The 12,067-nt window shown below is 54.1% G+C and overlaps 4 protein-coding genes across 4 annotated transcripts; 3 read left to right on the top strand and 1 right to left on the bottom strand.

Moving 5' to 3' along the window:
• The first annotated feature begins 1,492 nt into the window (after window positions 1-1,492).
• On the top strand, window positions 1,493-2,345 carry BO66DRAFT_361185 (DUF1748 domain-containing protein). The gene is made up of 5 exons (XM_025645027.1): window positions 1,493-1,565; window positions 1,643-1,752; window positions 1,859-1,898; window positions 2,007-2,049; window positions 2,197-2,345. The coding sequence occupies exons 2-5, from the start codon at window positions 1,750-1,752 to the stop codon at window positions 2,336-2,338; spliced, it is 228 nt and encodes a 75-aa protein (XP_025498153.1). The 5' UTR covers window positions 1,493-1,565; window positions 1,643-1,749; the 3' UTR covers window positions 2,339-2,345.
• A 734-nt stretch (window positions 2,346-3,079) lies between these two features.
• Window positions 3,080-4,510, bottom strand: BO66DRAFT_336447 (F-box protein; the record flags this gene model as incomplete). Its single annotated transcript, XM_025644284.1, has 2 exons — window positions 3,080-3,201; window positions 3,256-4,510. The coding sequence occupies 2 exons, from the start codon at window positions 4,508-4,510 to the stop codon at window positions 3,080-3,082; spliced, it is 1,377 nt and encodes a 458-aa protein (XP_025498154.1).
• A 956-nt stretch (window positions 4,511-5,466) lies between these two features.
• On the top strand, window positions 5,467-8,094 carry BO66DRAFT_475866 (uncharacterized protein). Its single transcript, XM_025653283.1, has one exon. The coding sequence runs from the start codon at window positions 5,672-5,674 to the stop codon at window positions 8,036-8,038; it is 2,367 nt and encodes a 788-aa protein (XP_025498155.1). The 5' UTR covers window positions 5,467-5,671; the 3' UTR covers window positions 8,039-8,094.
• Window positions 8,095-10,620: 2,526 nt separating this feature from the next.
• BO66DRAFT_309069 (uncharacterized protein) lies at window positions 10,621-11,931 on the top strand (the record flags this gene model as incomplete). The annotated part of the gene is made up of 2 exons (XM_025643264.1): window positions 10,621-10,974; window positions 11,023-11,931. Coding segments are annotated over 2 exons (1,263 nt in total), but the record flags the coding sequence as incomplete, so codon positions are not given.
• Window positions 11,932-12,067: the final 136 nt, after the last annotated feature.

Below are 12,067 nucleotides of genomic sequence, written 5' to 3' on the forward strand. Positions count from 1 at the left end.
CGATGGCATGCAAACAGATTTCGTGTGTGTGACACTCCCATTCCGGGAACTGATGATCGGAGACCTCCGTCACGCACACTCTCGGGCGACCAAGAGCAGCATCAATCTACATGTGTCGTTTAGTTAGTGGTGTCTCGTCTCCCTTTACGCAAGCCAACCATGCACATCCGATCATCACTACTTCACTCTTTTATCATACTTATGTATACTAGGTATCCGTACTGTGTATCGCTAGCTGTACTGCACTTCCGTCCTCAACATCATCTATACTCATCCACCTCCGATTGGCCAGAAGGAACCTCGCCAACCAGGCATCTCCGATGTCTTGATAGCGAGAGCCCAGGCTTCGGTTCCATGCCGACTCGGGACTCCCGGTGAACCCATTGTACCTGTGTTGCCTCAGAGACCAGGCCGCCACTGCCTCAGGCACTTTGCGGCATACTCTCCGCGGCGGCCCGCACTTGGCTTTCTCCGTGCAGAGACTTTAAGACTTTAAGCCCCGGTGCGCGGAGTTTCTTGCCTGGCCGGCACGCACGGCAGTTACTCCGGTCCACACAGGTTGGGTGTATTTGCTTGCGGTTGAATCTGGACTCAAAGATAGGTGGTTGTTGATTCCGCTTGGTGTCCTTGAGATGGAGGTGGGCTTTTGCGTCTTATTTTCTACTGTCTAGATTACTTAACTAGCACTGTAGTAGTCTTGGTGTCTGGTTCATGTATTCGTGGCTTGTCGCTTGCTATGGAGTGTCTTGTGGAGGTAAGAGCGATGTACCCTCTTATGGGCTGTATTGCGTTCTATCATCGATTGTAGACGCATATATCTGGTTCAACGCAACCCCCTAGGTCCTCACTTGAGGATCGCTAATGTCGCCGACCATGTCTTGCTTTCAGCGCTTGTCTTCGGCGGGCAGTTCTTACGGTAGTATACCCAGCTGTCTTCCTCTTCACTGTTGATGTAGTGCATAAGTGCAGCTTCTCCATTAGACCTACTCGAACTTTCCCAATCTCTCAGACAAGAGACACCGTACAAAGTATGGTCTACAAGACTCCTGCAATATACAGCAAAGCACAATACCTAGCGCCTCAATCAAAAGCAGCCCAAAGACAATGGACAGCATCTTGAATTCAAACTTCACATCCACACATCAAGATACCTCACTTCAAACCCCCACCCGCTCTGCAGCCCCTCCCACCAACAAAAGCGAGCGACACAGCCACAACAACCCCTCCCTCTCCCTCCCTCAGCCATAGCCATCAGTCACCCACCCATCTCCCAGCCACCAACAGTGCCAGTAGTACTAGTAGGTGAAGTGTGAACCAGCCTCCGATTCCTCACCGCCTTTCCACCGGTGCCTAAACCACCAACAGTCTGGACAAATCACTCGCCCACGTCATGTGCCCTCGAAGCACGTGAGCCCGTCCACTGCAGTCTGCAGTTCCCTTTCTCCACCATCTTCCCACTTCAACTCCTCATTTCTCCGCTCCGAGCAGGACCGTCCACTTTGAACTTACCCGATCGCATAGCCTACAGGCAGCGCCTGAGTTTTCAGCCCACGTTTCTTAGTACTGTGAGTGGATTCGGGTATTGTTTGGCTGAGAGCGAGAGAGAGAAAGAGACAGTGCAGCTAACGGCGCAGATATCCAGTGTCTTCCTTCCCCTCTCTCTCCCGGGTTGTCGATTGTCGATTGTCGATCTATCTAGCCGCTACTTCGATCGTACCATACCACGCGCGCACGCACGCATACTTCAAGATGGTGGGTTTATCTTTTTACTCGCCAGGAATCTGAAGCGGGGGGTAGCATATGCGAACCGGGGAGATAGGTGTATACTGATTTATGACCGGTTGGTCGGGGCTACTAGTTGGGTCGTCTCAGTCATTACGCTTTTGATGCGGTACTCAGTACGTTTCTCTTTCTCATTCTCTTATCGTGCCCCAGCCATCGTAAGCAGGAGGCAGAAGTTCGGATGCGAAGCGAACCACCAGTGATGCTAACCCGCCCTTCGCTAGTCTCCGCCTTTCTGGCCGGCATCAAGCGGTCGACTGGATTAACGTAATAAACCCCCTCCCGCTTCCCGCGCATGTGCAAACCTCAACCTCCGAGGATTGAGGCTGGGTTGTATTCGACCTCGTTCATCACACTAACTCATCTTCCTCACGCCTGCCCCTGTCCCGGGTTGTGCGTGGGGGTCCTTCACAGCCCCAGTCTCGAAACCGACAAAATCACCGATAATAAGGACTTCAAGCATTGGATCGACAAATACCTCGGCGTCGGCGAGTGGGTGATGGACCAGTCCGTGGCGGTCCTCGGGTCGACCAGCTGGTTTGAGCGGAGACGGTAGAGGGTTGTTGATTATCGTCGGCGGCTGAGTCGGCTGCCCCCCTCTTTCTCTCCTGTCTCAACGTGAATGAAGTGGCAGGGTCGATGAACTTGGAACGGAAATTCGATGTCGAAATCGGCTGCAGCGCCCGTTTACATGCCTGTTTCGGTTATGGTCGGCAGGATAGAGGAAAGAACTCCCCACCCCCTCCCTCTTCTTCCCCGTCAAGCCCGGGTGATCCTCCACGCGTCCGGGTCGGTTTCTTATATGCATGGTGATCGTACGGCGGGGATCCCGCTCGGTTGGTGTTGCAACAGCAAATCATGGCGTTAGGAATATCCTTCATTATCTGTGCACCTTGAGTCGTCTCTTCACTCGTGTACCTGACACTGGCGCTCTCCTTGATATTACCAATGTACATAAACTCATGTCGATAGCAAACAGTTATCGTACCACGCCTGGTTTATCCGCCACAACCGATGCATATCTCGACTACAGTCATCCTTCGCAGAGTGGCTGGGCTGAGAATGCAAGCGACATCACTGAGACTTGAGCCACTCATCCCAAGAGCCAATGGTTGCTCTGCCATGGAGGGAATGGTCACTCCGCCACGATGCTGAGCTCTGGCCCACGTCCGTTGTTGAAGCGCTAACGTGCTTCAATGTAAGACACCAAAGCAATGTACTGGGTAGGTTTCAAGAATGGAGAAGAGTAGATAAATGACATGATGCGCCCATACGTAATGTTTGGAACAACTCGGCCTCACGTCTGGAGTAGTGCACCAACATCGAGTCGGCGGTAGTAAGATATGTGGCCCATTGTTTCCCAGTAGTGAGCCACACAGTCCGTTGAGAGCAGGATCAGTTGAGACGAGATAAAAGTATCTAGAAACTCGGGTCAGAGTAGACAAACACTTGATTCGGAACGATAGTTCTTACCATCACGGAAGCCAAGGCCCGCCACATGGCCTCGGCTGCGCACAATTCGTGCTCCTTGGAAAAGGTCCTCGTCAGCAATCCGCACCAGGCCGCCAGGGCCGATGTCATCCGCTGCAAAGGAGATCTCCCCTCGTGGTACGTTTGGGTCACCGGTCAGCTTGATAGCCTCGAGGCTTCCCTGTAGCGTCGCTTCGCCATCAGTCGGCTCGGCCGCCGCGAGCGATCCATCGCGGTCGCGTTGCAGCACAAGCAGAAATTCGCAGCCGTGGGCTGAATAATCGCCAACCCAAATGCCTTGGTATGGCCTGCGCGGTGTTGGCGTGTACACTGCAGGGTCGAGCGTGGCAAATGTCGAGAGGGTCTCATTCCGACCTGCGGCGAATATGGGAACCCCCAGACGAAAATGCGCCCACCTTCGGATCCGGAAACCATACTCTGACATCTCCTCTAGCTGTCGAGGATTGCGCTCCCACTCTGGTAGCTGTTGCTCGACATCCCGATAGACTCGATGATTGCTCGGGATGGTTGGTGGTGGCCACTGCTTACTGCCATCGAGGTCTGGAGGCAGATATTTTGAGCAGGGTGAAAAGGCATTGAAGACATGCTGCATCTCAAGAGCCATGGGCATGCGAATCTCTCCCTGCAGATAGCGTGACCGCCCCTCGCGCTGGGGCTTCAACAAAAGGACAGGGTCGTCCAACCATAGACTGACCCTCGGATCAAAGCTTTGTATGATAACATCGGGGTTCCAGTCCCATATTTGAAATTGGTGAGAGCGCCGCTCTGCGATGACCCGGTATGCCTCGATCACCCCGCGTCGATGATCATACCGCGCCAGAATCAGATTTCCTGTGTGTTCTGTGTCGGAGAACCAGACTTTGTGCTTAGGAATAAACCAGCAGGGATGGTGGGCAATGTAGAGGCTACGGAAGGAGTCGAAAAGGCCAGGGTCATGAATAGGCTCGGGTAAGTAAGAGTTGATCAGATTCAACCACAGCAGCTCGTTATTGACGTGATCCGCGAGAGAGCGACAGGTAACGGCTACACGGGCAAGCTCTTGGGCTGACAGATAAGCCAGAATCTGCTGGACTAGTTCTGGAGGGAGCTTTAGGATGGGACCTTCCATGATGTCTTCAGTCTCGGAGGTAAGGTCGGCTATGGAGGACTGGAGCCCGTTTTTCTGCTCTGTTGAAGTCTGTCGTGGTTCGCCCAAAGCAGTCTGGCTCGAATACCAACTGGCTGACGCAGTGGCCATCGCAGTGGCTTGGGCGTGGAGAAGGACTGTGGAGCTTGTGTCGAGGGCGCAGTCAACTTCAGAAATGACAGCTCGCAGAGGGTGCCGGGAAAGAGAAGGGATATCTAGACAAAGGCGATCTGCATGTTTTAAGTTAGTGTTAGGGATTGTTGCTTCTTCGACTGGCGAGAGGAGAGTCAGATCGCATGACATCACCCGCAGCAGGCCCGCATCACCTCATCATCCACGCAGCAGAGACCGTGCAACGCTGTTACCAGGACATTTGGAACATTTGAGTCAGGACAAGTAAGGGAGCTTGATCAATTGGTAGCCTGCAGTGTCTCGCATGGAAACGAACCCAAATGTTAGGATGTTTGGGATGAAGTTGGGGAACGACGGTCATTTACTCTGGCCAGAGAAAGTGAGTGATGTGCAGAGCCAAATTTCGTTCCCTGGGAGCGATAAGATAGCAACTACCGCACTGCAGCGGTGGTGTGTGTAATCTGACAGGGGGAGGGAGGCCTTTGTCCTCAGGCTTAGGACTGATAAGTGCCCGAACTATGGTTGATCCACTGTAATCATCCATCAATGGAGCTGAGCTGATGACGCAGAAGTGATAACGTTAGCTAAGTCAGTACCCCGTAGCTTGCGGTCATTGTGAACCTTTCACATGTCATACACACACACAACCCCAATACCGCCTCCATCGCCAGGCACAGAGATAGTCACCTGATGGGCGCAAGGCATCCCCGGGAGGCCCCCAGGCTCCAGGCTCCAGGCTAAGCCCAGCTCGGGATGTTGTTTACGCTTTCCCAATTGAGACATGGCCCTGGGTCCATCACGCGTAAGGAAGGCACGCCCTCGCCCTCGGCACGATCGACCCCTTGCCGAATGTGGAAAAATCATATCAAAATATACTCTGCCAGGTGGCCCCTGTTGCCTCCAGGTTGCGGTTCCATACTTTGTCGCGCTCTGTTGCCTTCGTTGCTCGGTAATATATCGCCTATATCGCCTTTCATGCACTCAACTGCACCACTGCACTTTCATTCGGGTTGCAACACGTTTCTATCATTATTCTGTCCGAGCGGAACCTACCGGTAGATACTATATCTATATCACTGATCTTCCTTTGTTGTACGACCTAAGCGTGTACTGTACTGTACCCCGCCGGGCCAATACGCAATGGTCGTTGAAACAAGACAGCAGTCCGGGCGCAAACGCCGGGTCGGTTCTGTCTCCGGTCCAGAGCCTCAACTCTCAGCGTCCACTCAACGAACAACTCGTCAGTCCAATAGCGCTTATGCCACCGCTACTCCTTCCAAGAGTCGGCGACAGCCTAGGAAGAAGGTCCGCTTCTCCGATCCAGGCCCTCAGCTACACGACGGCTCCGACTATGGGACTGGGCTCACGCCCGCCATGCTACGCACCTCCTTTGAAGAACGGGCGGATATAGATCCTTTGGCTAGCTCTCCAAGTCGCCGCTCGCGACGCCATTCCACGCCACTCCGGAAGACCCGCTTTCAGTCGCCTTCCCCGGCCTCCTCTTCGTCAGCCGGCGTGGAACAGGTGTTTCAATTTACGCCACTTCGACAGCTTCTGGACTCGCGGACGCAACGAAGAATCCGGCGGGTTGGTTTGAGTGATGAGATCAACCAGTTGGAGCGCGAGAAGAGGGACGCAGCACGTTATGAGCGAACCTTGCAGACATTGCTGCGGGAACGTGATTCTTTGAAGCAAGAGCTGGATTCGGTCAAGCGAATCGAGCGCCTGCCCACAGGCGCATCGCTGGAACCGGCTGACGAACCCTCATACGATTCCCCTCAGTCACTAGCCGAGCGTCTGGAGTCCGAAAATCATCGAATGAGGCAGGAACTATCTTTTTCCAGAGATGATCTCGTAGACAGCTCCAGTGTGGCCAACACCGAGAACGACACAATCATCGTCAATGAAAGCGGATTTGACGGAGAAACGATGCTTATCTCGGACTCACCTGATCTCAGATCTCTATGGAAAACTCCACGCTTTGGCATAGATGGTTGTGAACTCTTGCGAAGCGGGAGCCCGAATGCGGATGCGGAAACTCAATTGTCCCTTCCTGACCATGACTCAGAGGCAGAAATCAATGCCCTCTTCGCAGACCTTGAAACTGCTAGGAGAGAGAAACGCGCCCTCTTCGAAGCATGCCGCTTTCGCATTGCGTCCTTTGGTGGAACTACGCTTGAGCCTCATCTTCATCGAACTTCCCCACCGCCAGACTTCGTAGATCAACTGATACCAAGTCTGGCTGAGACCCTTGGTCGAGCTTCGGATGCCACGCAGTCATTGAATTCTATCAAAGAGGAGTTGTCAGAACTGGGATTTCCCGGAATACACGCCGAAGAGATCATCGCAGACATGCGCGATCAGTTCCGCTCCGCACGCTTGCGTCTTGAACGAGCGATTCCTGGAGAGACCCCGAATATAGGCTTGAATGACGGCTGCGCAACTCTTAGTGCTTTGGTCAAACGGATTGAGATCCTGATCAAAAGCTTAGGAGATGAGCGCGCAAGGGCTTTGGGCTCTAGTGATAGGGAAAGAGCCCTTCGTGTTCAATTTGATAACCTCCTGGCTCGTTACGAAGAAGCGAGCAAGAAGATCAGCGGTCTTGAAGAGTCTATTGCCGGCTCTGCTAGCGACATGCTCCATACACGGATGAGGATGCAGGAGCTAGAAAAAGAAGGAGAGGAGCAGGCTGTAGGTATTGACAGACTCAATGCCGCGCTTAACAGGTATCGCGAGGAGATCAGGAGCCTAGAAACACTTGTCACAGAGTTAGAATCAGATAAAGTCACGAACAGCGACATTTACAGTCAGCAGGTGTCGAAGCTTCAACTACAAGTCACAGAACAAGAAAATGCGCGTCGCGTCGCTGAGGGCACAGTTGCAGAGCGTGAGGCCCGCATCCGCGAATTGGAAGACACTGTTGAACAAAACCGTGCTCGATCGTGCCAACTGAGCGTCAGAGTGGAGGAACTGGAGTTGGAGCGTCAGAAGGCAATCGAAAGTCTCGAACAGGAAGCGGCTGAGCAACTTGAACAATGTGAGAAGGAAATCGGTACCCTCAACGTTGTCGTTGCAGAGCTCAACACATCACTCGCGGGTGCCAAGTCAGAGATCGATAGTCTACGGCGGAGCAACGTGGGCTTGGAGCACCAGCTGCGGCTTGAGACCGAAGCTAGGGACAATCTTCTGGAGACATGGGCTGCGGAGCAAGCACGCTCATTTGCTCGAATGAAAGAAACCGTCAGCAACGAACGTCGCAAGGCCAAGGTCCGAGCCGCCAACTGGGAGCTTCGGTCTGATGAACTGCAGTCGGAAAGTACCACACTGGGCAGCGAGCCTATCACACCAGTCAGCATGACCAGATTTATCGATGTGGAGGCTGGACGGGGCGAGCACCGTAAGCGTCTGGACAGTGGCATTGGGATTCTCACCGATGAGCCCGAGGAGGATGCGGCTGCGGGCGCGGATATGCAGGTGTTGCTGCCCTCGGACCCGGCCGACCTATGAGCATTTTCCATTTACTACACTTTTCACAGCTAGACTATGTACCGTCTGACTTGCACGCGTGTACCAGTTCGTTTTGGGACGATACGATCTGTGTTTTGGTCTTGTTTGGTGTCTTGCTAACGGGGTCTGGTTTTTGTTTCGGAATATATCCTTTGCTCTCACTTTGGCCACGTGTAAAACAGTTGAGTCAGACGCTGTGAGCCGTAGGCTCTTGCGCCGTACAAGCTGGGAAAAATATAGCGTTGCATTAAGGATAGTCCTGCACTACAAAACTAGGTGCTATAGATAGATCGAGCATCAGTATAGACAATAGTATAGTGCATACTATATACATAGTAAGAAGCTGTTCATGCCTTAGGATAAGGTTGATCCCGCGTGGGGGCGGACGGTGCTCCTGCCCTGACTGTTGGGTGGTTTGGTTGCCCCGGCAAACAACGGTTGTTTGCTGCTGGGAAGGTCAATTCTGTCCATATTGACCCTCAAGTCAACATTGGAATAATGAGAAAAGCTATGGCACGTGGCATGCAAGGACCTTGCACTGGGCGAACGAACAAGAGGTTTGGTGGACAAGGCAGCCAGCAAGCAGCGCGGAAAAAAAGGAGGTGTGGGAATTCTTCGTATAGTTACAGGTAAAGTCAAGTCACCGACCGACCGGGGTCAAACAACCCAACTACGTACGTAGTACTACGGAGTAGCTTAGAAGAAGCACTAAGCCAGCAGAATCCTTCCACGAATGATTCTAGAAGAGCGCTAAAGCACAGTCCGGTGTCAATGGTATTACGATCGTCTCCCCCCCCCCCCCCCCTCTCCCCATCGGTTGGTCTTGATTCCTGCGAGCCCCTCTTCCATGCAGGGACACGATGGCAGACGGAGGGAGGAGTGAGCTGCAATGCATCAGCCATGCGGGACGGGGCAGATGGACGGACGGACGGACAGACAGACAGCCAGACAGACAGACAGACACATTGTCAGTCAGTGCCAACTGCCAACGATGTCGATACAGAAAGTTATGGAGCGTTTGGGCGCACACGCCTCCTGATCACCCTGCGGGAGACTCCTTGTCCTCCCAAAGGCCATGCTGGCTCGGGAGTTGTCTGCAAGTGCTGTGCTGGGATCCTACCGTATGCATGGTGTGTGTGCCTTCCGGGCAGTGGTGAATGCCCATAACCGCTGGCTGATTCGCTCGTGGGAGCTGCAAGCTGGCCTTTAGTCCAGGGGCGTGGGGTGACTTTTCGGCGCGACTGCAGGAGATTGCAGGGAGCTCGGCCACTAGTTCTGAGTAGTATTACTGAGTCCCCGTACAAGTGCGAAGTACGTAGAGGATAGCGCGCCTCTGGATTGAGGGAGTTTATCCGGGGATTGGAGGGGAAGGAAAAAAAAAACAGGAGTATGTGACAATGGCCGGGGTGTAGGGTCAACCTTGTTTGGGACAGGAAGAAAGGGAGAAATTGGTTCAAGTTCCAAGCACACTGGTTGACGTTTGTTTCATAGGGTCCCTCCCCCCAGAGAGGGGTCGTTTCAAGCGGGCTTGCTTCGATCTGCGTTAGCAATAAAGTTCTGGTAGGGAAGGGACAAAAGACTGTTGGCAAGGGCGCACCGCCATCATTGTTGCTGATTGATGGCTGATTCAAGGGCGAGGAAGAAGTGAGAGAATAAACAGGCGCCTGCATATGAATATGTTGGTTGACCACTGCACCGTTGGGATTTTACTCTCTGAGGAGGTCAATAGTACGTGGGACTATTATGCAGGAGTATCCACTAGAAGGAAGAAATGGAAGAAGGAACAGAGAGATGGAAGTGATAATTGGAATAATAATAATTGTTCTGTTCTGTTCTGTTCTGTTTTGTTTTGTTTCTTGTTTCAATCAAAGTGAAGCCGCGGATCCGACCCCTGAAAACCAAGCCTGTGCCTGAGGCCGGCATCCGGTCATCTCCACTTTTCGACCCGTTCTCGCCTTCTGGCTTCCTTCTCTTCCTCTTCTTCTGCTGCTTCGGCTGCTGTTACGGCCTTCTCCTCTTTCTCTTCTCCCTTCTCTCTCTCTCCACGCCTCCTCCTCCTCCTCCTGCTTCTTTGCATTCTTCTTTCACTCCTCAACTCAAACCATGGTTATTGGAAACAGCCGCCCCTGATTACTGGCCCAAACCACTCAATGCTTTCCTCTTCTGCATCTACTCTCTGTGTTGTTGTTGCTCACCACCATGGTTCTATCTCCTCCTCCCACCTCTGACCTGTCTCACTAGCTTTGGACCCCCCCCCCACCAACCCGAACCAAACCACGTCTCCCTCCCGTTTGTTTTTGTTGTTGGCCTCTGTTTATATCACGTCACACGCTCTCGCTCTCTTCTCCCTCCCCTTCAGGAGCGCGTCTGAATTCCCTACTTGGTGGCATCGCTGCTACCCCTCCGCCATCGATCGCCACTAAATATTATCTACGCCCTTGCCTACCTCCCTTTTCTCCCCTCAGCCAACTCCGCTCCTCTGTCGATCCCCAGGCATCCGGTCCGGGACGATCCGCACCCCAGCTCTCTCCTGACACTCTGCGCCCGCGCTCCTTTATTACCGACCAGAATTCATCATGAATGACACCGGTGGCCATCCAGGCGTGCGGAGCCTGCTTGCTAAGTTCGAAACCAACCAGACCAGCGCTCCCTCACCACCCTCGCGAGGTCGATCCCCTGCCGGCTCTGACAACTCGGGCTCTGCTCGGCCTCTGTCCAAAATTCGTGCGAGTTTCGTCGCTGTTGACGGTGCCACTCAGCCCAACCCTCTCGCAGGCTTGCGCAGTGTCAGTGTGCGCAGCGACAGCCCCGCCGGCCCAACTAGAGTGCGGAGCTTTCACTCGGATGACATGGAAGGTGGTTTGAAGAGCCCTTTGTCACCCACGGGCAATGGCTTCCCATGGAGGACCTCTGCTCCATCCACGACGGAGCCAGAGGTGGCACCGAAGCCAACCATGGAGAAAGTCGCTACGCCTCTAGTAGAGGAGGCCAAGCCGCTGGAAGATAAGGAGAACACCCCTGCCGAGAACACCGCCGCGTCCCCAGCAGCGGCATCGAACCCCTCTTCCCCCAAGAAAACTGCAACCCCGCGCCCAGCTGCAATCCAGGTGGCGAAAAGGTCGTCTCCTGTGAAGCCTGCTACGAAGTCGCCCACTCACCCCCGTACGCCAACGTCCCCAGCCAAGACTGTTGATCACACAACCAAGACTACCCGGGCGTCTAGGCCATCTACCACCGCAAAGCCCACTCCGCATGAGCCCGTGAAAGTTGCAACACAGAAGCCGAGCCGGACATCCCTGAACCCCACGGCTAAGCCCGCTACCAGAACTGTGCGTCCTTCTGCGTCGGCTCGGGATTTGACTAAACCGACAGCGTCGAGCGTTTCTCGCACTACTCGAACGGTGTCTACCTCCACTCGCCCTTCGGCGACCACATCGACCACATCTACAACGGCCAAGAAGGGACCTACTGCAGCCCCCTCTGCTCCTCTGTCGCGCAAGCCATCTACATTGAAGAATGCAAGCGCCACAACCCAGCGCCGCGCCATCACCCCAACGGCTGCGAGCCTTCGCAAACAAGCCCCTCGTGCTTCTCCTCCTGAGAGGCCGCACTCGCGGACAAGCAACACCAGCTCCAAGCCTGTGGATGAGGGTTTCCTGGCAAGAATGATGCGTCCGACGGCCAGTTCTGCCAGCAAGTCACACGACAAGGTTGATATCAAGAGTCCGCCCCGCACCACCCGGACTGCTCAAGCTCCGCGCCGTGTTCCGTCGAAGCTCGAAAGTCGCCCACCCCGTCTGACTAAGCCCGATCATGGCAAGCAGCGTGGAGCCTCTGCAGAGCCTCAGAAGCCTCAGCGTAAGCCGGAGCAGGATGCTGCTCCAAAGGAAACTTTGGCTTCGCATGTGGCTCTTCAGGAGAAGCTTGCAGAGCCTGAGCCCAGCGTTCCCGAAGAGACTCCTGTTGAGGCACCTGTCGCTGAGGAGGAGCTCAAGGAGCCTCAGGAACCCGAGGAGCCTCAGGAGCCAG

Source organism: Aspergillus aculeatinus (genome assembly GCF_003184765.1).
Source record: "Aspergillus aculeatinus CBS 121060 unplaced genomic scaffold BO66scaffold_83, whole genome shotgun sequence".
Classification (NCBI taxonomy): domain Eukaryota; kingdom Fungi; phylum Ascomycota; class Eurotiomycetes; order Eurotiales; family Aspergillaceae; genus Aspergillus; species Aspergillus aculeatinus.